This window comes from Mustela nivalis (assembly GCF_964662115.1).
Source record: "Mustela nivalis genome assembly, chromosome: 2".
NCBI lineage: Eukaryota > Metazoa > Chordata > Mammalia > Carnivora > Mustelidae > Mustela > Mustela nivalis.
The window spans coordinates 155541738-155566462 of record NC_139021.1 but is presented as its reverse complement, the minus strand read 5'-3'; the positions used below and the strand labels follow the sequence as shown (position 1 = coordinate 155566462).

The 24725-nt window shown below is 37.7% G+C and overlaps 1 protein-coding gene across 1 annotated transcript in view; it reads left to right on the top strand.

Moving 5' to 3' along the window:
- LOC309858754 (uncharacterized protein) overlaps nt 1-20986 on the top strand; it is a gene marked incomplete at its 3' end in the record, with an annotated part of 54387 nt that extends 33401 nt beyond the window's left edge. The window contains exons 5-10 of the mRNA XM_082719058.1: nt 2438-2498; nt 2606-2652; nt 3032-3107; nt 14222-14323; nt 16583-17560; nt 20842-20986. Coding sequence (XP_082575184.1) covers nt 2438-2498; nt 2606-2652; nt 3032-3107; nt 14222-14323; nt 16583-17560; nt 20842-20986 — 1409 coding nt within the window. The remainder of the gene's footprint in view (nt 1-2437; nt 2499-2605; nt 2653-3031; nt 3108-14221; nt 14324-16582; nt 17561-20841) is intronic.
- Nucleotides 20987-24725: the final 3739 nt, after the last annotated feature.

Here is a 24725-nt window from a genome sequence, read left to right as displayed (position 1 = left end):
CAGTTTTCTAGCTAATATTTTTTTTAAGTTTTCTTTTCTTTACTAATAATCCCCCTCCCCTGCTTCCTCTCTGCCTTTTGTCCTGCTCAAATCCTTGATGCCTACTCTTCTTAAGAATCTGTCCTGCTTTTGGCAACTGCAAAGCTGGGGAGATCCTGGATGTCAGATCTCATTGTCCTCCCAGTCCTTCCACTCCTTCCCTAATCTCCTCAAAACAATGGTTTGGTTAAAAAAAAAAAAAAGTCTTTTCACTTCACTTTGTCTCATCTTTTCCTCTTTTTAACTTTGGCCCCCTAAATCTGTATCTCTAGCACAAACCTTTCTCCTGAACTCCATGTCAGTGTTCAGGGTTCATCTGGCACCAATAAACTGAACACATCAAAAACTGAACTCTTAGTCTTCCTTCTCCTGCCCCTACTTCCCCAGATCTACTCTTGCCCTCTCTGATCTGGGTTATTTTGATGGTCTCCTGCATAGATTTCTTGTCTCTCCTTCCACCAGTCGTTCCTCCAGACTTCCACAAATTTATCTGTCTAAAATGCGTATCTGGGGCACATGGGTGGCTCGGTTAAGCAACTGCCTTCAGCTAAGGTCATGATCTTGAGGTCCTGGGATTGAGGCCCGCATTGGGTTCCCTGCTCATGCGGCAGCCTGCTTCTCCCTCTTCCTCTGCAGCCTTCCTCCCTGTGATCTTTCTCTCTGTGTCTCTCTCAAATGAATAAATAAAAGAAATAAAATAAAATGCACATCTGATTATGCCATTTTCTTGCTTAAAATCCTTCAGTGGTATCCCATCTAATAAGCACCAGATTCCTTAACATGATGCTTCATTACCTGATTCTTGGCATCCTTTCTAAAAACCTCTTTTTTATATAATTTTATTTATTTTTTCAGTAATTGCTGCACAGCATGGGGCTCGTGCTCATGACCCTGAAATCAAGAGTTGCACACTTTTCTGACTGAGTCAGTCAGGTGCCCCTCTAAAAGCCTCTTATATTTGTTTCCCATATGTCTCACATGTCTGTTTCCCACACAAGTGCTATCTATCCTCCTAGTGTTTGTACACTCAACTCCTTTATTGAAATGTTTTCCATCTTGTTTTTGGTGAACTTCCTCTCATTTCTCAGGATTATCTCAGTGTTTCTTTCAAACTACCTCTGAAATCTCTGTCCCAGTGCAAATTTAAGGGCTCTTTCTTATATACTCACATAACACGTTGGTATGCATTCATCATGTATTATGGCAATGCTTTGTTTAGTTATGGCTCTTCCCATACTAGACTCCGAACTCATTGAGGTGCCAGATAGATAAAGCTGGAATTACCTGAGCTATCATTGCTCAAATGAAAACCTCACCCTTGTGTATGTGTGTGTCTGTGTGTATAAAGCCACATGGAGATGTTTGAAAAAAATATGTACGTATTGAGAAAAATATTTCAGATAATGATCATTCTCCATATAAAAAGGCCATACATAAATCAGTTCTGTTATTTTTACAAAAGTGAATTCCATTTCATTCAGACCACAAAATAATGAAAATAGGTTTCTAAAATTTCTTACCATAAATTGATTTTAAATATGTTCACCCCACATTTTATAGTATTTGAAAATAATTTGAAGACTTGGATATGTGGGTACCAGTTGAAAAGTCAGTGCCAGTTGAAAAAAATGTCCTAACAAACACTAAATGAATGCTTCCTGAATCTTTCTTCACACATGGTCCTGAAGAAAGGTGCCAAATCAGCTCTTTTGAGAAGTTCTGGCAATTGGCAGGCTAGGAAAGGTGAATGAATACAAGTAAAGAGAAAACATCTAGAGCATGAATCTTACTGAAAAATTTCCTCAGAATTGATACCCGGAAGATGAATATGGCTCTCAAAATCCATCTTCTCTAAGGAAGTACTCAAACTTTAACCTCACTATAGGGAAATTTTTTAAGCTAGGTCATTTCCACCATGCAAAAAAAGGTTCTTGGCCCATCCACAAAGATAAGTAGATTCCTCTTACTTCTAATTCTTCAACTGTGGTTTTAAATAATGTGCCTTAAAGGAGAAATGTTGTCATAGGTGTTTATATTAACCAGAAAGTATTAGTACATTTCACTGAATGCAGAGGCAATTAAGATCAAAGAAGTAAGTTTAAAATTATTTCTTTCTGAATAATGTTTGAAGCGTGTTATTAATGATCATGACACAAATTTTGTCCTTCGTATGGTCATCCTTAAAAATTCACCTTTTGATACAGTAGGGTCAACATAGAAAGCCTGTTTCTTTTCTGTATCTTTGATAGTGTCCTTTTAACATACTAGATTTAAATTTAATGACTAAGAATTCTCGTGGTAGAATTTTTATAAAAATTATAAATTACTTATAAAACATGTCATACTTTTCTCATTTTAAATTTTTTCATACTTTTTAATATTTCTTCACATTTTATAGATAAACTCATTGGAGTTCATTGTACCAATGGAATTAACAGAACAGGATACCTTATATGTAGGTAAGAATGATAGAGGTGCTAAATTTTCAAGTCTGTCTTCTTGAGAAGAAAATTTTAAAGTTCAGCCTTACCTATATTGTAAAATTAAAATGATATTTTTAATTCAGGTACCTTATCGATGTTGAAGGCTGGGATCCAGATACAGCAATTCAAGGTATTTTTAGAAAGTTTAGCTAAAAGGACCAATGTTATGAAAATATCTAGTGCCATTTAGATGAATTAAAATATAGAAAATAATGATTTATTTCTTTTTTATTTAGTTATTGCCTTTCTATTAATACCTTTTCAACTTAATACATTTTTAACTAGATTTTTCATATAGCCATTTATTTTTAAAAATGAAAAAAGAAAACATGAGAACATTAAAAATTAAGGTTGTGATGTTTTTATATAAAATAAAAATTTTTAGGATCTCATCACTGCTACCACAATAAATCATTTTATTATATAATCTGTTAGTTGGTGAACAAAATCCAAGGATCTTGTCACAAAATTTATTTGACCAACATTAATCCTTCATTGATTATTCTTAGCTTTTGGTGAGGCCCGTGGTCATCGAATAGATGGATGTGTGTACTTAAAGGATCTCAAAACTCGACCCATGAGAAGGTAAATTTTAAACTGGACTGTGAGTTGTATCGTATCCAAGGATCTTATTTCTTTAGTAGATTTCTTATCCTTTGTAGGTTTCTTAAATTAAAAACCTTTGTTATGATTCATACTGTTAAATATAAAAACCAAAAGAAAACTAATATATATATATCATTAGAATACTCTGCTGGCTGTAACTGATTTTTGGGTTAAATATATTCAGAAGTTTTAGGAAACTTTTAAAGAATGTTGATCACAGTTAATTAAAATCCACTATTGTTACCCTGTCAAAAAATTTAGACTGCGTCATCTCCTAAATTTAGCATCATAGGGCATGGACGAAATTATTTTGAACTGGAAAAGCTTTAAGTATACAGGTATTATCAGTCAGTCACCCTTACCATATCAGAGGAACATTGAGATGGCTCTCCTAAAATGGTAGTTTTTGATTTGACAATATAGTAGATATAGGTGGAATATGTTTTAAAAAGACAGATTCCTAGGGCCCCCCATATAAGCTACTAATTTAGTAGGTTTGGTGTGATGTTTAGGGAGAGAAATGTCAGAAACTTGATTTTTAAATCTCCTCATAATTGGGAGCCAATGTGCTAAATCATATAAATTGACTAAGTAATTCGTGGACTGCCAACCTGAGTAAACTGAAATATGTACCCTTTAGTAAGTAAAGGATTTGACTTCCTTGACAGAACTTTTGATCATTCTCTATTATAATAGTTTGAGATTGCCTTTTAGAAATAGCAACTCAGGGACACCAGAGCCCAACTCTTAGTTTCAGCTGAGGTCGTGATCTCAGGGTCATGAGATAGAGCTTCATGTGGGGCTCCGTGCTGAGTGTGGAGTCTGCTGGTTTCTCTCTTCTTCTTCCTCTGCCCCTCCTTGCCTAATGTGCGCTCACACTCTCGCTCTCTCTCTCAAATAAATAAAGAAGGGACTCTTAGAAAAAATAGAAATAGCAGTTTATTTAAATAGTAATATGCAGTTGCTTCTTGAGATGTATACAGATTTGTGATACTAAGACTATGTATCATCATAGAGGAGCATTTTTTCTTTGGCAAGAAATCCTGTGCCCACTTTATTTAAAAACTACATCAAGCAGAACACGTGGGTGGGTGGCGGTCGATAAGCATCTGACTTTTGATCTCAGCTCTGGGCTTGATCTTGGGGTCGTGAGTTTAGGCCCCACATTGGGCAGAGTCTACTTAAAACAAACAAACAAAAAAAACCATGTCAAGCAGGGACACCTGTGTGGCTCAGTTGGTTAAGCATCTGCCTTCGGCTCAGGTCATGATCTTGGGGTCCCAGGATCGAGCCCTGTATCAGGCTCCATGCTTAGTGGGGAGTCTGCTTTTCCCACTTCCTCTGCCTCTTCCACCCCAGCTCATGTTCTTTCTCTCTCTCTTTGTCTCAAATAAATACCATCTTTAAAAAAAAACTGCATCAAGCAAGTTACTCGGACAAAAAAATTTAAGATGGGCCAGGATACAGCTTGCTTGTTTATTCGCTTTGAGAGTGAAATTTAGTAATTCAGTAAATGTTTATCAAATAATCTGATATATTCTAGGCACCATTCTAGATGCTGGTGATATAGCAGCTAACAGAACAGACTAAAATATAGAGCTTACATTCTAGTTGGAGGCAAGCAATAAACAATTTAAATAAGTAAAATATGTAGCTTGTGATTCAGAATTAATTACTGTGGAAGACAGTAAACCTGGAAAGGGGAATAGAGGATGTTGAGATGATGGGGAAGGTTGAGATTTAGAAGGATCACCAAGGAAAGCCTCACTAAAAAGGTGACGTGTGACTAAAGCCCTGAAGGAAGACAGAGAGCAATCCATGTGATTAGGTTTGACATTTGACCCTACCCAGCTTGGACCCTGTTGTCAGCCATCTTCAGCGTCCTTACCAGGAGCCTAGATTCATTCATTCTGTTGACTTTCCATTCTGCCAGTATGGTAATTCCCAATTTGGAGAATTTTCAACAGCTTCCCTTCCTGAGCTGATAAGTATCATAGTCAAACTATGTTAAGTTTAGCTATGAATTAAAATTATTTAACACTGCTTTACTGCTGATGTTTGTTAAACTAGACAGATTAAAGAAAATTAACTGGAGAGAAAATGCAAAGGTAAGAAAATGGGCAGTTAGAGCCCACTCATTAGAGAAATTTGGCAAGAAATGGAAAGAGGATGAAAATCAATAGGAAACTGTAGGATGTGTTTGCTCATTACTATGACCACACGACAAATGTGATACACTAACTATTCCAGAATTTAAGTAATAATATCAAAAATATCTGCTTTCTGTGCTTTAAAGTCCTTTGCAGATTATCTGCAAATACAAGGCTCAGCAACATTGCCATTTTATAAAAACGCCAACTGACCAGGACCTACTTCCCAGATCCTTGGCCCTTAAGATTTTAGGATAACATAAATTTAAGCCAGAGACTACTGGTTGCAATAAAAAAAAAAAACAAAAAACAAAAAACCAAGAGATGTGGTAACCTTGGTGGCTCAGTTGGTTAAGCAACTGCCTTCAACTCTGGTCATGATCCGGGAGTCCCAGGATTGAGTCCCACATCAGGCTCCCTGCTTGGTGGGGAGGCTGCTTCTCCCTCTGACCCTCCCCGCTCTCATACATTCTGTTTCTCTCGTTCTCTAATTCTCTCTTAAATAAATAAAATCTTTTTAAAAATTTTCTTAAAAAAAAAAAAAGAAAACGAGATGTTAAGCAGTGCCCAGACTGAACCGATGCAAGAAAAAGTTACTTTTGGGAAGACTTTGTAAGCTCTAAAATTGAAATAAAGATCCAAAGTCCCTTCCTGTTTGTAGTCCATCCCTCTCCTTAACCCAGCACTGTAACTGCACATCTATATCAGGAGAAAGCAGTGTGGATTAGAGAGAATTTTATTGGAGAGAATTTGCTGCCACCTTTATCTTTTTTCCTGAAAATTCTTTGATCTCATAATGCTTTGAAAAACTTTTGTCGTTCATATACCAAATAGGGAAAGTAGACATTATTTACTTATATCCTTGCTTTTAGAGACTAACTGAATTCAGAGTCTGAAAGTATAATTTCTTATGAAATTCCTGTGAATAAATTCAGACTCTGAAGATGTTTCTTATGAATGAAGATGAAAGCAAAATCTGAAAGTTTTCTGCTTCCCTTTGAGCTAATTGCTAATTCTTAAACAAAAAATTGTCCTTATGATTAGTCACTTATAAAAAGAAGATATTTCTCGACCAACTTCTACATTTTAACTATCCAGAATTCAGCTGGCCTACAGAAAATTCTATATACTACCCTCTCAAAGGTTTGTATTTACTGAGAATTTTAGACTTGAGTCTTTGCTTCATTGTGAACCTGGGTTGGCCCTAAAGATTGTACATTCTATTAAGAGTCGGGAACGTTTCTTAAAGAGCCAGATAGTAAATACTGTAGGCTTGCAGGCCATGTCATCTATCACAGATCTGCCATGGTAGCCTTAAACAGTCATAGCCAACATAAACAAATAGGCTGTGTTCCAGTAAAACCATATTTACAAAAACAAATTGCTTAGCTTCCTAATGTGTTCTAAACTGTTCCCATTTGCTGTGGGTTAATTTTATTTCTTCCTCAGTGCTGGAACAAAATACATCTGCACATTGCCTTGTCATAACATGAAGAATATGCTGTACTAGTACTTTCTCCAGGTTACTATCCTGGTATGTGCCTGAACCTTCTAGATGTCTTAAATACCTGGCTCACATTGTCTTTTTTTTTTTTTTTTTTGAGTTGAGATTCATAAACATGAAGTTAACCAATTTAACATGAATGATTGCATGGCATTTAGTACTTTTAAAGTGTTTTGTGACCAACACCTTTATTGAATGAAAAACATCTTCATCACCCTAAAAGAAGACCCATATCCATAAAGTATCTGCTTACCATTAACCCCCTTCCCCAACTCCTGGCAGCTGCCATTCTGCGTTCTATATCTATGAGTTTATCTCTTCTGGATAATTCATGTAAATGGAGTCATACAATAGACCTTTGGTATCTGACTTCTTTCACTTAGCACCATGTTTTTAAGATTCATCTATGTATAGCATTTTTTGATATTTCATTTCCTTTTATGGCTGCGTAATGTTCCTTTGCATATATACTACAATCTGTTTATTCATCTGTTAGTTGACATTTGGGCTGTTTCTACCTTTAAAAATATATATGTTTTATTATTGTTAACATATAATGTATTATTTGTTTCAGAGGTACAGGTCTGTGATTCATCTCAGTCTTACACAATACATACCGCTTACCACAACATATACCTTCCCCAATGTCCATCACCCAGCCACCCAATCCCTCCCACCCCCCTCCACTCTAGCAACCCTCAGTTCATTTTCTGAGATTAAGAATCTCTTATGGTTTGTCTCTCTCTGGTTTCTTCTTGTTTCATTTTTTCCTCTCTTCCCCTGTGATCCTCTGCCTTGTTTCTTAAATTCCATATATCAGTGAGATCATATGATAATTGTCTTTCTCTGATTGATTTATTTCATTTAGCATTAATATCCTCTAGTTCCATCCACATCATTGCAAATGCCAAGATTTCAGTTTTCTGATGGCTGCACAATGTTCTATTGTATATATATGCTACATCTTATTTATCCATTCATCTTTCTGTGGACATCTGGGCTCTGTCCATAGTTTGGCTATTGTGGATGTGGCTACTTATAAACATTGGGGTGCAGGTGCCCCTTCAGATCACTACATTTGTATCTTTGGGGTAAATACCAGTAGTGCAATTGCTGGGTTGTAGTGTGGCTCTATTTTGAATTTTTTGAGGAGCCTCCATACTGTCTTCTATAGTGGCTGCTCCAGCTTGCATTCCTGCCAATAGTGCAGGAGGGTTCCCCTTTCTCCACATCCTCGCCAACACCTGTCATTTCCTGACTTGTTAATTTTAGCTCCACCTTTTTTTAAACCTCACTTTTTATTTATTTTTTTGTGATAATTATTTTTCAATTCAATTAATTAACATATGTATTATTAGTTTTAGAGGTAGAGGTCATTGATTCATCAGTCTTATATAATACCCAGTGCTCATTACATCACGTGTGCTCCTAAATGTCCATCACTTGGTTTACCCATCCCTCCACCCCCATTTCTGCCTTTTTGCTATTGTGAATAGTGTTGCTGTGAATATGTGTGTATTTATTTGAGTAGCTGTCTTCAATTTTGGATTAATGAGTATGAGAGAACAGTGATTCTCAAATATGGCTATTTGGGGGTTACTTGGGGGCTTGTTAAGTGTAGACTTCTTTGGCTCACCTATACCTAGTGAATCAGACTGTCTGAAGAGGGGCCTAGGAATTTTTTATGTGTTTTTTTTTTAATGCATTCAGAATGATTTCTGTTGCTAATAGGTCACATTTGGGAATCACTGTAATAACCAACCAGGTTTCAGAATTGAAATTGATAGGACAAACTGCTGAGCTGAAACCAGTATGATGAGATTTATGGAGAAAGAAGTATAATCCTACAATTGTTGATTTTTTTAAAAAATTGCACTGACAAGATGTGGAAGCCTTAGTAGTTCAGATGAAAATAGCAGGAATTTTACTTGATGTAGTATGATGCAGCTGATTAAAAAAACTAATGTACTTTAAAGGTCAGCATTTAAAGTTTCAGATCGCAATCAAAGGAGTTAATAATTTTACTATACATATGGTTTTGCCATGTTTCAAGTATTGAGTTCAGTTATGTGTTCCACATTTTAAATCACTGAGAAACCAAGAAGAGTGATAACTGAGTCCCAGCTCTCCTTTAACATAGCACTGGGGCAGTTAAATTCTCTCAGAAAGGGGAGATGGAGAGGAGAAGGGAGTTGAGGGAAATTGGAAGGGGAGGTGAACCATGAGAGACTATGGACTCTGAAAAACGATCTGAGGGTTTTGAAGGGGCAGGGGATGGGAGGTTGGGGGAACCAGGTGGTGGGTATTGGAGAGGGCACGGATTGCATGGAGCACTGCGTGTGGTGCAAAAACAATGAGTACTGTTACGCTGAAAATAAAGAAAATTTAAAAATTTTTTAAAAAAGAAATTAGTAATAGATTTTTCAGGTGCTCTTTGGCTCCCAAGTGCAATGAACAAAATTTTCATTGACCCTTATTATTGCTTTTATAGAAATGAATTCCCAGCATGTAGGAAGGGAGTATGGGAAATTTTAAATGGGACATAAATATGTCAGGTGTTTATTTTTGAAGCATACAAGTAGAGATGTAACTTCAGAGCCTAAAGTTAGAGCCAAGGGCAGCAAGACTTTAACAATTTATAAAATTTAATATTTATATAATATTTTAATATATAACTATATTGAGGAATACTTTTATATTATAATTTTAATATTTATATTTTAATTTTATATTTATAAATTTTTGTTTTGTTTTTATATCAATTTTATATTTGTTTAATTTTATATTACAATTTTAATATATAACTTTATTGAGGAATACTTTTCAAATACTTGTATATATTTAAAGTATACAACATTGTGATTTTATATATGTATATATTCTGGAATGATTACTAAGATCAAAATAATTAACACATCTAGCACCTCGCTTAACTCTTTTTTTGGGCTAAGAATGCTTAAGATCTCAACATCTTTGAAGTTTACAGTACCATATTATTAACTCTATTCACCATGCTGTACATTAAATCCTTGGAACTTATGCTATCAAGAAATTGGATAGCAAGGATAAAGGACAATTATCTCTGAGAAATGGTGAACCATGGACATTAATGACCCAGGATTGCTCCAGTTTACTGCCTTAGAGTTTCCAGGCCATGGCACAGGAAAGGTGGAGTCATGCAGAGCCAGATGGATACCCTAAGTTAAGGAGAAAGAATGATCAGAGAGACTGACAGCTAGTGCTGGAAAGGAGAGAGCTGCACAGAGAGAGAAGTCTCCAGATCAGTAGAGAGGCACCCTGCATATAAGGAAACTATAACTACTAGAAGATTAGAGGGAATGTTTTTCACACAGAGCCAGATTGGAAAACGGACTAGTTGATAGGATACTGGGTAGTACTTAGAAGGGTCTTGTTTCACTGGTGGGGAATAGTTAGCCCTGGACTGAACCCTACTCTTAGTTTACCTAATAATTCTTAAAAGCAACATGTAAGAGGATCAAATTATTTCCAAGCAACTTAACTGCCTCCTAAAACAAATCTCAACAATATTTAAGTCAATACCAAAATACACAGCACAATGAATTTGGGCTTTTCCCCCCTAATTTTTCTCAGTTTCTGTTCTGAAAATGTGAGAGGTTGCACAGTATAATGAAAAAAATATTAGATTGAGGGGCGCCTGGTTGGCTCAGTGGGTTAAGCTTCTGCCTTCAGCTCAGGTCATGATCTTAGCGTCCTGGGATCGAGCCCTGCCTTGGGCTCTCTGCTCAGCGGGGAGCATGCTTCCCCCTCTCTCTCTGCCTACTTGTGATCTCTGTCAAAAAAATAAAATCTTAGGGGCACCTGGGTGGCTCAGCTGGTTAAGCGGCTGCCTTTGGCTTGAGTCATGATTCCAGGGTCCTGGGATCGAGCCCTGCATTGGGCTCCCTGCTCAGCAGAGAGCCTGCTTCTCTCTCTCCCCCTCTCCCTGCCGCTCTGCTTACTTGTGCTCTCTCTCTAGCTCTCTGTCAAATAAATAAATAAAATGTTTTAAAAATAAAATAAAATAGGGGCGCCTGGGTGGCTCAGTGGGTTAAGCCGCTGCCTTCGGCTCAGGTCATGATCTCAGGGTCCTGGGATCGAGCCCTGCCTTGGGCTCTCTGCTCAGCAGGGAGCCTGCTTCCCTCTCTCTCTCTCTGCCTGCCTCTCCGTCTACTTGTGATTTGTCTGTCAAATAAATAAATAAAATCTTTTTTTTAAAAAAATAAATAAATAAAATAGAATAAAATAAAATCTTAGAAAAAAAGCTGAAAAATATTCCACTGTGTGTATTTACTATATTTTCTTTGTCTGTTAACTTGTTGATGGACATTTTTAGGTTGTTTCCATACCTGATCTATTGGGAATAATGCTTCAGTAGACATAGGAGTGTAGGTACCTCTTCCAGATCCTGATTTCAATACCCAGGTGCCCCTACTTACTTGAAATTCTTTTTTTTTTTTTTTAAAGATTTTATTTATTTATTTGACAGAGAGAGATCACAAGTAGACAGAGAGGCAGGCAGAGAGAGAGAGAGGAGGAAGCAGGCTCCCTGCTGAGCAAAGAGCCTGATGTGGGGCTCGATCCCAGGACCCTGAGATCATGACCTGAGCCGAAGGCAGCGGCTTAACCCACTGAGCCACCCAGGCGCCCCAGAGAGAGAGGGAAACAGGCTCCCCGCTGAGCAGAGAGCCCGACGTGGGACTCGATTCCAGGACCCTGAGATCATGACCTGAGCCGAAGGCAGTGGCTTAACCCACTGAGCCACCCAGGCGCCCCTTGAAATTCTTAACACACGTTTGAGCACACATTTTGTGAAGTATTGCATATGTTAATTGGCTTAATTATAACAATTATTTCACAATGTATATGTATATCAAAACATCAAAATGTATACCTTAAATATACAGAATTTTTAAAATACCTAGAAGCATTCCATTGATTTCTACACCTTGTACAAACTACCATTCCATTTTCTTGATATATTATCCAGTTTTTTAAAAACACTTGTCCAGGATCACTGCCTCCATTTCTTTACCACCTTATTCTCTGCTTAAATGTATCCAGTTTGTTTTCACCACTTAATTAAAATTTCCTTGTCAGAGGTCAGCAACAACCTAGTCACATCCTATAGTTTTTCTTTGCAATATCTGGCATCATTAACCACGCTCTACATATACTTTAAATTTTTTTAAAGATTTTATTTATTTGACAGACAGATCACAAATAGGCAGAGAGGCAAGCAGAAAGAGAGGGGGAAAAGCAGGCTCCCCGCTGAGCAGAGACCCCCCCCCCATGCGGGACTCGATTTTAGGACCCTGGGATCATGACCAGAGCCGAAGGCAGTGGCTTAACCCACTGAGTCACCCAGGCGCCCCATACTTTAAATTTCTTATTTTGCTCACAGTACTATCCAGGTTTGCCTTCTAATATTCTCATAGCTCCATTCACCTTAGTTGTCTCCTCTTCGTCCTTCCTGTTGTAGATGTTTGATAAGACTGTCTTTGGCTTTTATTCCTGTAATCCCATTTTCTTGTCACTTCAGCTCTTATTTTTACCGTATGACCCCCAAATCTTTCTCACAACTGAACTTCATACAAAATCTCACACTTATGTAGGGAACATTTTCTTTTCAAATTATAGGTGTTTGGGCAAGTTTATATAATAGCTCATGAAAAGAATGACTTTTGTATTTGTTTTTTAAAGACCACATCTGTTTTATAATGCACTAAAGCATTATCATCTCTCAGGGTTCAGAGGCTAAATAAAATTTAACCAAAAATTGAATTAGGCCTGTGAGCTAGGGATTTCCTTTTTAGTACTTATTCAAGTATCCTGGGAGGAAGACTTACTGGATATTCATTTCTTACTTTTTAACAGGAGCTATTCAATTAAATTTTCTCTCGTGTTTTTCTTCCATTTTAAGCCTTTTCCATGTGCTTTATAGCCTTTACCTGAGGAAATGTTATTCCCAATAGATAGTATATGTACCAGAACATCAGTGGCATCCTTTTTACTAGAATTTAGAAAAATAATTTTTGAACTCAATATTAATATTAATATTTTCCTAAGGTATAGTGATGGTCATTTATAGACACTGAGATATAATTCTTCCTGCCTTCTTCTCTGCCCTCTATCCCTGAAAAGATTGCCTTTATAGCACATTCAAATAGTCATTTTTCTACTTTTTAAAACTAAACAACATTGTAACAGTATAAAAATCTTAAGTGTCCTTTAGCATAAATTCAGTGAGGCCTTCCTAGAGAATACCTTCCACTTAATTTTATCTTCTCCAATAAAAATACAGTATTTATTTACCATCTCTGGTATACTGCTCAGGAATTTTGTTAAGCATTTCTGTATGCCAGGCATAGTGCTAAACAGCTGTAGAGGCTGGGAAGAGGCCTTGCCCTCAAGGAGACAGGTGAGTAAAGCCAGCAGATATAACAGAGTGTTAAGTGTTACGATACAGAACACACTACTCATCCTTTTCCATTCCATAAGTATTTATGGAGTACCTCCTGTGTTACGGCACTCTGCTTGACTGAGAATTCAGCAGTGAATAAGACAGACTAGGTCCCTTTCCTCATGAAGCTTTTAAGTCTCTGTGCAGTCTCACAAGGCCATATATGAGGGAATTTTGCACTGATATTTTCTCTACTTGGAATGGTCTGTCTTTGCATAACTGATTTCTTTGTTCAAATGTCATCACCTCAGAGAGTCAGCCTTTCCTGTCTTAATATTGTCCCCCTCTCCCAGTTGCTGTCTATTATACTACCTTGGAGTTCCTACAAAGTGCCTATTACTATCATAAATTATATAATTTATGTACTTGTTTATGATCTGCCTCTCCTTTGAGCAGGGACTTGCCTGATTTGATCATTACCATTATCTTTAAGTGTTTGAATGGTGCCTGGTGCATTTTGGGCACCTAACAAGTATTTGCTGCATGGAAGAGTCTCAATGATTGGATGTATGATACAGGGGAAAGGCATTAACAAGGTAATTTCAGATAGTGGAAGTGGGTAATCAGAGGAAGTATACGGAAGAGGAGAGTTAGGGAGGTCTGGTGTCTGACATTATTCCCACTCCCCCTTTACCTCACCTTTCTCATAAGTGCCTATGCCTAAAGCCCTTAATTTTTATCATTTCTTGGCCACAGGAAATACTGTTTATATCCTCAAAGTTGGAAATCCGAACATCCTAAAATTTTGCTTGACTGATGACCTCTTCCTTATGGTTCTTAAGCTTTATTCTTTTCAATAAGACAAAATGGCAAAATATCCACAGATTTTTCTGTGATGCAAGTGGTGTGCAGTTGTGCTTTTTTTTCTTCTTTGTTTTTTGCCCAGCTTATGTGTTTAAAAGCATATGATCTTATTTTTGATAGAATTTTTAAAAATTTATTGATATTTTTCCTCTAGTAATCTTGGAATGGATGTCTGGGATTCTGATGAAGATGCAAATCTCCCATCTAATTCTATGGAAGAATCTGGAGATTGGTCCCCAAATGAAGACTTCCCTGGGTAAAAGCAACATAATTGTAGATGAATATTTTATGATAGTTTAGATACATATTAATGATGATAGAGTAGGGGAGAAAATCCATGGGATTGGGCATCAGGAAGTCTGCATTCAAATCTGATTCTGCCACTTTTAAATTGTAGGTAATATAGAGCCAATGACATAACGTTTTCAGGCCAGTGTTGTTTAATGTATAACATAAAGCATTGGACAAGATCAGTTAGCCTTTCTTAAGTTGTATTTTAAGGACATATGAAACTAGTATTTTATGAGGTTTTATTAGTTTTACAGGAATAAAAAGTTTTAAGTCAAATAAATTTTGGAAATGCAAGCTGATGTCACCATGAACACTAGCTTATTTGAAGCCCTTCAAATTTCTGAAGTAAATAAATTTATTAAATTTTGTTGAACCCAGCATTTCCATAACTTACTCAAGCACAAAACTGCTTTCCCCCCTGACAGAGCTAGCATTAACATGATATGGAAGACTAATGTTCTCCAAGCTATTTGGCAAATATTGAATTAGGTAATCTCTGTGTTCCCTTCAAAATTTAAAATGCTATGATTCTAAGTAATAATTTATATTTATTCTACCAATATATCAGGAAGTGGATTAAGGTTATCAAATGTTACTAGAATTTCCTCTGACTTACATATATATATAAATATATATATATATATCTTGGCATTTTTTTTTACAATCACAGGATACACAATACTATTTTAAATCAAGAGGAATATTTGGCACTTGAATTTTTTTTTTTAAAGTTTATTTATTTATTTGACAGAGAGAGAGCAAGAGAGGTCACAAGTAGGCAGAGAGGCAGGCAGAGAGAGAAATGGAAGCAGGCTCCCTGCTGAGAAGAGCGCATGATGCGTGGCTGGATCCCAGGACCCTGAGACCATGACCTGAGCTGAAGGCAGGGGCTTAACCCACTGAGCCACCCAGGCGCCCCTTGGCACTTGAATTTTTAAACTGAAATATGTAGCAAGAAATTGAGATGATCTACTGTGAACTGATTTAATACAAGCTGGACTAGACAGTAGTCTTCCTTTCTCCTCCTTTTTCTCAGCTTCAGATCTCACCCCAAAACATGAAGCATTTTGCCACCTGAGTGGTACAACTATTTCTCTCTGCCCTACCTGCCTAGAAGGAGTCCTGACTTGAGCAGGGCCAGGTACTGGGGTAGGCGTTAGTTAACATCACAGGATGTGCATGAGCTGTGTGAAGAGCTGTACAGAGCTCTTCTGTTTACCCTGGCAGGGCCTGTCTGCTCTGACACAGGCTCTTCCTGCACATAATGTCTGTATCCCCATTCCAAGGAAGCATTTGTTTATCTTCAGTGAATAAAATCCTTGTGAGTCTCAGAATTTGGTACCAGTAATTTTGTTTTCAGACACTGAAGTGTTTCGTTGTTAATCTTTGTTTAGGTTGTGTTTTGTTTTTATGAAACTTTCCTTTTCTTGTTGCTAGGAAACAAAGTTGTAACTTTTTAGTCAATAATAGTATCTCATCCTGGGTTTTTAATACTTATTTCTATTTTAAATGCTATCTGTTCCTCTTCTCGACCCTTTCAAATTGTTGTGTTTTCTATGTTATGGAAGTTTGGCAGTTTCTTATGAAACTAAAATTGGATTTAGCCAACCCAGCTTTTGCACCCTTGAGCATTTATCCCAGAGAACTGAAAACTTGTTCACACAGAAATGACATGAATGCTCATAGCAGCTTATTTATAAAACTAAAAAACTGGAAATAGTCAAAATGTATTAATTATAGCAAATTATTTTATACTATAAGCTCCATTAGTAGTTCTTAGGAGTAATTATATAAAAATTAATATATGTTTTCTTATTTCTTCCCACATGAAGTCAGTACAATAATCTAGTGTGTCATCGGCCATATTTGTAAGATTACTTCTTTAACCCATCAGATAGATTATGATAAAATTGAGCTGGTTATGACATTTCTCTAAATGAAAAAATGTTGCGAAATGTGTTGTGGTCTAGTTTTTAGGTGAAAAAATTACTGTTTAACACCAACACACTTTTGTTTGGAAATCTACAAGGTAGTAGTTACAGGAGAGAGTTTGGGGCTCATAAGCACAAACAAAGGAGAAAAATGAAAATGTGGCACAATTCAGTTCGGAGGACATCATAACAATTTATGTCCTTTGAGCTGAACAAAGGGAGGTTTTGCTAGTGGCATAGATTTATCCTTTATTCTTCAAATACTTAGTATTTATAGCCTGTTTTCCCCCCAGCAGGACTGGGAAAAGGTCAAGGCTTCTTAATGACCAGCACCCTCGAAATGATGTACAGATAAAGGATTATGATTATGTCAACAATGGATGTTTCCAGAGGCATGGGGATTTGTATAAACACAGGTGTAGTGACAGCATGCCAGAAGAAAGACATCTGAGAAATTGGGATTTGGGTAACAAAGGACCAGGACCAAGATGTTCATTCTTTGCTAATCACCAGTGTTATGATGTCTCTCAAGAGGAAACAGATTTCAATAACAAGATACATGGAACCAGACCGAGACCATTTTGTGATCCCCAGCCTCACAGTGACTACCATGAACCAGATGCTGGAGATGGTTTTGATTTTGTTAGCAAAGTAGATGGACAAAGGAGACATTCCATTCAGAATCATCAGGCCTATAGCAACTGTTGGGAAAAATTTCCAACAAAAGATTATGGTTTTATCAACAGAAGCTGGGGACAAAAACGACGGCCTTTCTATAACCACCATGAGTACCCACTTCATGGTGATTTTCAGGACCAATTACTTGTACAGAGTTCTCATTTTCTCAACAGGGGTGGTGGTTTTCAAAGGAAAAAACCCTTCTGCCAGAACTATTTTCATGATGAAATGAATTTGGAAGATTTAGAATATACTGATGTCATATCAGAGCACACACGAGGATCTCTACATGACTATTCCAACAATGATTTCTCAGAGAAAATGTCATTGAAAAAATATGTTAATAGAGGTCATGGACAAAGACTACCACCTTTTCCAAAGTTTAAAACGCAAAGGCATTTAAGAAATTTTTATTTCAACATTGAAACAGAACCATGGCATATATCTTCCTGTAACCACCCACGTAATGATCCACAAGAACAGGTTCTTTTGGAAGACTTGGATTTTGAACAGGAAACATCCTCACAAAGACCACGGTCTTTTCGGGACTCCCCACTTCCTGATAACATAAATCCTGACTGGCATTTAGATAAGTGAGTCATTTTGTTTTGCACAGTCAGAAATGGTACTTGACTCCAACAAAACACTCAGACTTCTTTCAGATTAGGTATTTGTATAAAAGTGGTATAAATTATCACCCAAAGCTGAAATTCAGATTTATTCTTATATAGATTGAGTTTGTGATGAAGGTTTATTTCTGATGCTGTGAATTATAAATTTACCTTTATTTCCTACAATTGCAGTAAATATGCAAATTAGATTTAAATAGTTTAGCTTTTCACTGTAAGCTAGTAGTAAAAAACAAAACAGAAAACAAGAAACAGATTTCTCAGAGAAATACTGTGGCTTTTAGATAAGGATTTTAAAAATATAGTCAATCCTTGAACAAGAAGGTTTAAACTGTGCGGGTTCACTTATATGTGGATGTTTTACAGTATAGTACTGTAAATGTATTTTCTTGTAAGATTTTTGAATAACATTTTCTTCTCTCTAGCTTGTTGTAAGAATATGGTACATAACACATGTAGCATAGGACCACATGTTAGTCAACTGTTTATGTTACCAATAAGGCTTCTGGTAAACAGCAGGCTGTTTGTAGTTAAGTTTAGGGGAGTCAGAAGTTACATGTGCATTTTTGACTACACAGGGATCAGCACCCCTAACTTACAGTTGTTCAGGGATCAACTGAATTCCTTCTAGCTGTCCTACAAATTATTTTTTCTTTAATTTTAATTCCAGTATGGTTAACATACAGTGTTAAATTAGTTTCAGGTATACAATAAACTGCTTCAGCAATTCTGTATATTACTCAGTGCTCATCAAGATAAGTTTAGTTTTTTTAATCCCCATCACCGATTTCACGCTGCCCCCCACCCACCGCCTTTCTGGTAACCATCTCTTTGGTCTGTTTTTTGGTTTGTCTTTGATTGTTTGCTACAGATTACTTTTTTTTTCTTAAGATTTTGTTTATTTATTAGACAGAGATCACAAGTAGGCGGAGAGGCAGGCAGAGAGAGAGGAGGAAGCAGGCTCCCTGCTGAGCAGAGAGCCTGATGCGGGGCTCGATCCCAGGACCCAGGATCATGACCTGAGCTGAAGGCAGAGGCTTTAACCCACTGAGACACCCAGTAAAAAAAAAATTACTTTTTAATACACACACGCCAGTAGTCCTCTCTCTGCCATGCAGTAATCACCTCTCGTTGCTGTTAGTTGGGAGTGTCTTCAGGAGAGCAGGGCACTGAAGCGCAAGGCAGGAAGAGAGGAGGCCTGCCTTCTGAAAGGGAAAGAACGTGATAAGAAAGGATAGGAAAAGGGATAGAAATAAAATGACAATCCAGGAAAATAGAGCACTGTGCTGGGATAGAGAATAAGACCATAGAAGAGGGGAAGGTTTGAGAAAGCAGATGAAGAGTGGAGTTACTATGCGCCTTCCCTTTCAATTCAGAATGTTTCCTCCAGTTGTACATTATTCTACACGTATCTGGAGAGAGGTGAATTTTACCTGTGGGCTATGGGCTGTCCTGGTTTTATCCAGAAACTTCTTTTTTTTCTCTCCTACCTTTCCTACCAGCATCTTCCCTGCCTTCCTCACTTTCTTTACGTCTCAGGGCCTATGTGGTCAGAGGCAAATACTGATTTAGTCGCAAAACCATCCTTTTCAATCCTATCCCTGATTGCTACCAGTGACATGTAAGCATGTTAGAAAACAAGCATTTCATGAATCTACATGTATGCAGGGTTTATACCACCTTGGCAGATCCTGGCCACTGCCTTTAAAGTGACTGTCACTTCTCCCTTGCGGTTTGGGGATTCTAAAACCAATCGGTTCATCTTCACCTGGATTACCAGTGGCTCCTAGCTGATACTAGTTAAGCTAGAACTTTGTTTCATTTCCTTTGTAGTAACTTCACTCTATTCCATGATTATTGTCTTCTGTTGGACAGGGTAAAAGACAAGATTGGTCAATAGAAATCTCACTCCGGGGTGCCTGGGTGGCTCAGTGGGTTAAAGCCTCTGCCTTGGCTCTGGTCATGATCCAGCCCGGTGGCGTTGGGCTTTCTGCTCAGCAGGGAGCCTGCTTCCCTTCCTCTCTCTCTGCCTACTTGTGATCTCTGTCTCTCTGTCAAATAAATAAATAAAATCTTAAAAAAAAAAAAATCTCTCACTCCTCTTAGGACGGCTTCTCTGTTACTGATGATGCTCTGGATTAGGAGGATTATAGTATTCAATAGAGGGCGTGTTTGACTTTCTTTTTCTTGTTCTTGTCACTCAGTACCACATTTGGGGTCAGGATTATAAGCATCCTATGTGAAAGAATAGAAGTTTCAGTATAAAAAGATATTCCATACTGATTTATATTAAACTACTAAACAGAAATCAGATTGGAGTTTTTGTTTTAAATCACCTAGTTTTTCTTAATTTACTAACTTCTTTAGCCATTGACAGGATGAATTTGGCTCAAAGGTATTCTGACCAAATGGAGAGACCTAAAGGAAAAATTGAGATAGACCAAAAGAGACCTTGGTTTAAGGGGGAGAAGGGCAGATGACAGCCAAGACAGGATTTCACCTGACTCTTCCTTTCCACTTACCCATTACTGACAGGCCCAAGTATAACAGCATATTAACAACTTGGAGAAGGGACTATTGTAGGAAAAGAAATAAGAATTCTTTATAAACACTATCAAATATTTACATTAAAAATATGCTGGAATTATCCCACAATGTATATTTTAGTAGAGGTTAATTGAAAGATTTGAAATTTTAAATTGTAGACCTGAAACATACATGAAAAGCAAAACTTACAATTTAAAACAGGTGAGTCATTAGCCTTCAGCTTCTCAGTGTCAAAGAAATATTCTAAAAAAGACTGTCTATGAGCTACATAACCCACTGATTTGCTGCTATACTGAAATGATTCTGCTAATCTAACTTCATAATATAAAAAGGAACAGGCAAATATAGCTGCTATGGTCCTAATTCTCTCTGCAGGGTAAAGAGGGCCCTACCTCCTTTCATGGGAGATGCATTCTTACTTTTACCATGTTGCATCATGCAGGGATTCTCCTCCCTGCTTCACCATTTGACTCTTGGTGAAAGGGTATACTCACTTCTTCTAGCACAATGCCCCCCATAAAGTCTGAATCCTGTTCTGTGATGATAATTAACCACTTGCTTCTGCGACACTGGCAAAATGATGACAAGTGTTGAATGTTCTGTAATGGGCACATGGGTGCCCATTTTCCTATTTTTGTTTATGTTTGAAAACTCTAATAATAAAAAACTAAAAATAATTGTTTCTGTTCCATTATTAGACTGGTGTATCCAGAAGATAACCAAAGAATACATTCTTCACAGGAACTCCCATCTTCATGTGTATTCCAAGAAGATGGTTCAGTTGACTATTGTGGAGGCAGAAATACAAGCGATATGGAACAGCACAAAAGGTCATATTTTTAAGCTACTGATTATAATTAGAGTATGCCTGTCGATTGCAGAGCTGGAGAGGGAGCATTATGACTTACCATTAGAAAAAACTGCAGTTGGTGCTGACTATTTCACTTTAACAACTGCCCACCACTTATCTGTATTTGTCCCCTTTGCATTATTACTGGGCCAGAAATCATTTCATAATAAAATAAGTTGTATGTCAAAAGGTAACCTATGTTACTACAAAATTAGCCATCTATATCTTTCAATTTTTTGTAAGAGTATTTATAAATATAAAGAAACTATAATGTAGAATATATATAATTACTGCTTTTTCAAAACTGGAAATTTGATTTATTGAGGCTCTGTTTTTAGTCATATATGCTTATGAATTGCATTTCTGGTTGCAAACTTTATAAAAATTAATTTCCTTGTGATTTTTTTATTCCTATTATGAGTAGTTATTGTGGGCATACAGCAAGAGATTATAGCTTCCACCTCGCTGATTAAGCTACAAAATTATAGAGTTCAAAAACCCATCAGAACTAAATTTTTAAGTCAATAACTCTCTTATCACTGGTAGTGACAGGAGAAGGAAAAATCCATTGTAGACAGGAATAAGGAACCACCCAAGCTTTATAGAATTTTTAAAGTTTCCACGAAGGCTTGCATTATGGATCACTTACCAGTTTTCCCTTGGGTTTCTACCAAAAGCACAAGAGTAGTACACTGGCAGAAGAGCAGGGAGAAATCCCTCTGAGGCACACCAGATCTTCACTGGGTGCTAGGCACTGGCTCCCCATAGGCAGACAGAAATCTCCTGAGGCACAGAAAACTGACTGAAAAAGAAACCCTTGAGGAATGTTGTGGAAGAGTAAGAGGAAGCTTTGAAAATTGCCCTTGAGCTGGCCACTAGAACACCCTGCCAAGTGACGTATGGCAGTCCAGCAGAAGATGGCCACTTACCTGAGAGCCAGTAGAAAGAACTCCAGGGGATGCTAAAGTAGTCTAGGTCTTTGATACTCAAAGTGGGCCTGACTGGCACTACCAGGCAGCCTGTTGGAAATAGAGAACCTAAGCCTCACCTCAGACCTACAGAGTCCTTTTTTATTAATTAGAATTCATTTCTATTTCAACAAGATTCCTAGGTGAGTCATATACACATTAAATTTGGATAAGCATGACCATTTTTTTTAAAGATTTTATTTATTTATTTGAGAGAGAATAAGCAAGAGAGAGAGTACGAGTAGAGTGAGGAGGGAGGAGTAGAGAGAGAAGGAAGCAAACTCCCCACAGAGCAGGGAGCCCAATGTGGGGCTCAGTCCCAGGACCCTGAGATCATGATCTGACCTGAAGGCAGACGCTTAACCAACTGAGCCACCCAGGTGCTCTGATAAGGATAACTTTTTAAGGTGTATTCTGATCCTTAAAATTCTACTTAAATATTATGTGTGATCAATCGCTGGGTGGTGAGCTATACAGAAACTAAATGCATGGTCCAAGAAGGAAACATTCAATGTAAGTAATGCAAGGAGGTGTCATTGAGGAACCAGGAGTTGAGCTGGCCCTGAAGCGCTGGAGGAAGATACAGGTCATGTTAAGAGATAATGAAATAAGAATACTGAACCAGAAGTAGTGGTATGGACCAGCTTTCCTGCAGTGGAAAGAGAGGTTAACTAGGACTGTTACCTCCATTCCTGCTAAAATACCCCTGAGGCCAACTTTTCAGAAAGAAGTAAGTCACTTACCTTCCTCTGAGGAGCTTAAGCTGGATGCTGAATATAAAGGTCTGAGGTCTAATGCAGGCCTAAACCAAGGGCTGCAGTAGCACAGGGAAGCAGCAGTTTATTCTGACTTGGAGATGTGAACTTGGCCTGTCCTGGCCAAGGCTATAAGAGGCATCTTGTTCCCTCTTCCTCTCTGGTGTCCTGCCATTCATTTTTTGTAAGAGATGCAAGATACAGGAGGAGGCCTGAACTAAACCTACTGCCTGAAGGCTTCACTGCAGGCATTCCAGCTGAGCTTTGAAGGTAGAGTGGGGGCAAAGGTGCTCAAGTTGGGCAAATAACCTGAACAGTGTTGGGTGAAGAAGCAGTCTACCCTGTCTGGAGTGTAGGTAACATCAGAGGGGTGGGGTGAGATGTAAGCCCAGAGAGAGCTCACAGGCATGGTCCAAAAAGCTTTAACGTCTGTTGGAGAGTTTGACCTTATTTTGTAGGCAATGGAAAGCTACTGGCAATGTTAGTTAGGGAGCAATGTGGTAAAGCTTTTTTTTTTTTTTTTTTTAAAGATGTATTTGAGAGAGAGAGGGAGAAAGAAAGAGCAGAGGGAGAAAGACAAGCAGACTCTGCATTGAGCATGGAGCCTGATGTGGGGCTCCATCCCACACCCTGAGATCATGACCTGAGCCAAAATAAAGAGTTGGATGTTTCAGAGACTAGGAGCTACCCAGATGCCCCAAAGACTATTTTTTATAAAGCTTATTCTGGCATTAATAGACTGGAGACACAGCTGCCATTCCTGGTGTCAGATCTTCACTGGGCTGATAATAAGATTAGAAAGAGGAATCAAAATGAAAACTGTTGCAAAGGCAAAATGGGCAGGTGATGTTGATGAAGTCCTAGTTACTTGACATAGTGGTGGCACTGAGGCATTAATTACGATACAATTCAGGAGGTGGGACAGGTTTAGGAGGAAAAATAGAGTTTGGTTTAGATCATTCTAAATACACACTGTTCCCCATCTAGCTCCCAGGGTTGCCTCCCCTTTCTTAGAACTTCATTATAAGGAGTGATGCTGTTTCTTAGGTGACCGTATCTCATTTGTCATTGACTGATCCATGTTCTCTGGTGAGCTTTGCTATTCACTATACATTCAAAAAGGGATATAAAAACAAAAAGTTAACCTAGGTCCTGATGAGGGTATGCCATCATTGTATCACCAATTTAAACTTAGACTATTAAAATAGATAAATGCAAAAGGTATCGCAATGCTTCTATCACTTGTACAGTCTTAAATGCCACTTTTCTAGAGAAGGTTCATGGAGATACTCCTTTCCCCATTATTAAAAAACCCATTCTCCCTGTGATAAAACCAAATGTACTCAGTTGTATTAGATTCTTGTACAAAATAAAAACTTGGGTAGTTAACTACACATTGTCCTAAATGCATAAAATAAAGAAAATAAACAGATGTATGTTCTCTTAGGAAATCTAGAATAGAGAGCCTTTTTTAGTATATGAGGCCAGTTTGCGAGCTGCTACAGCATCCTGATTAAGGCTCTGGAAAGAAGTTGCAGACTGATGACATTTTGGAAATAATGACAGTTTAAATAAAGAATATTCTCTGGCAAAATAAGTAGACTGTAATGGATAGAAAGCACCCTTTATGTTTTAGTTAATGAGACACTGTGGTAGGTTCAATCATTGTGCCCAATGCTTCACTCCTCTTCTGTATTAAATGAGTCATCCAGGTCCTTCGCCATAGCCATTCCTCCAGTGTTTCTCCATCTTGCTAATTGTTGGGCTTGGTCATATGACTTATTTTGGTCAGTAGGATGTAGACGAGAGTGACAGAGATCTGTCCCGGCCAAGGCTGTAAAAGGCATCCTGTTCCCTCTTTCTCTCCGGTGTCCCTGCCATTCATTTTTTGAAAGAGATGCAAGCTACAGGAGGAGGCCTGAACTAAACCTATTGCCTGAAGGAGAGCCACACAGCTAACGCAGATCCATGAACATGAAAATCAAAGTTGATTTTGGCTTACCACTTAG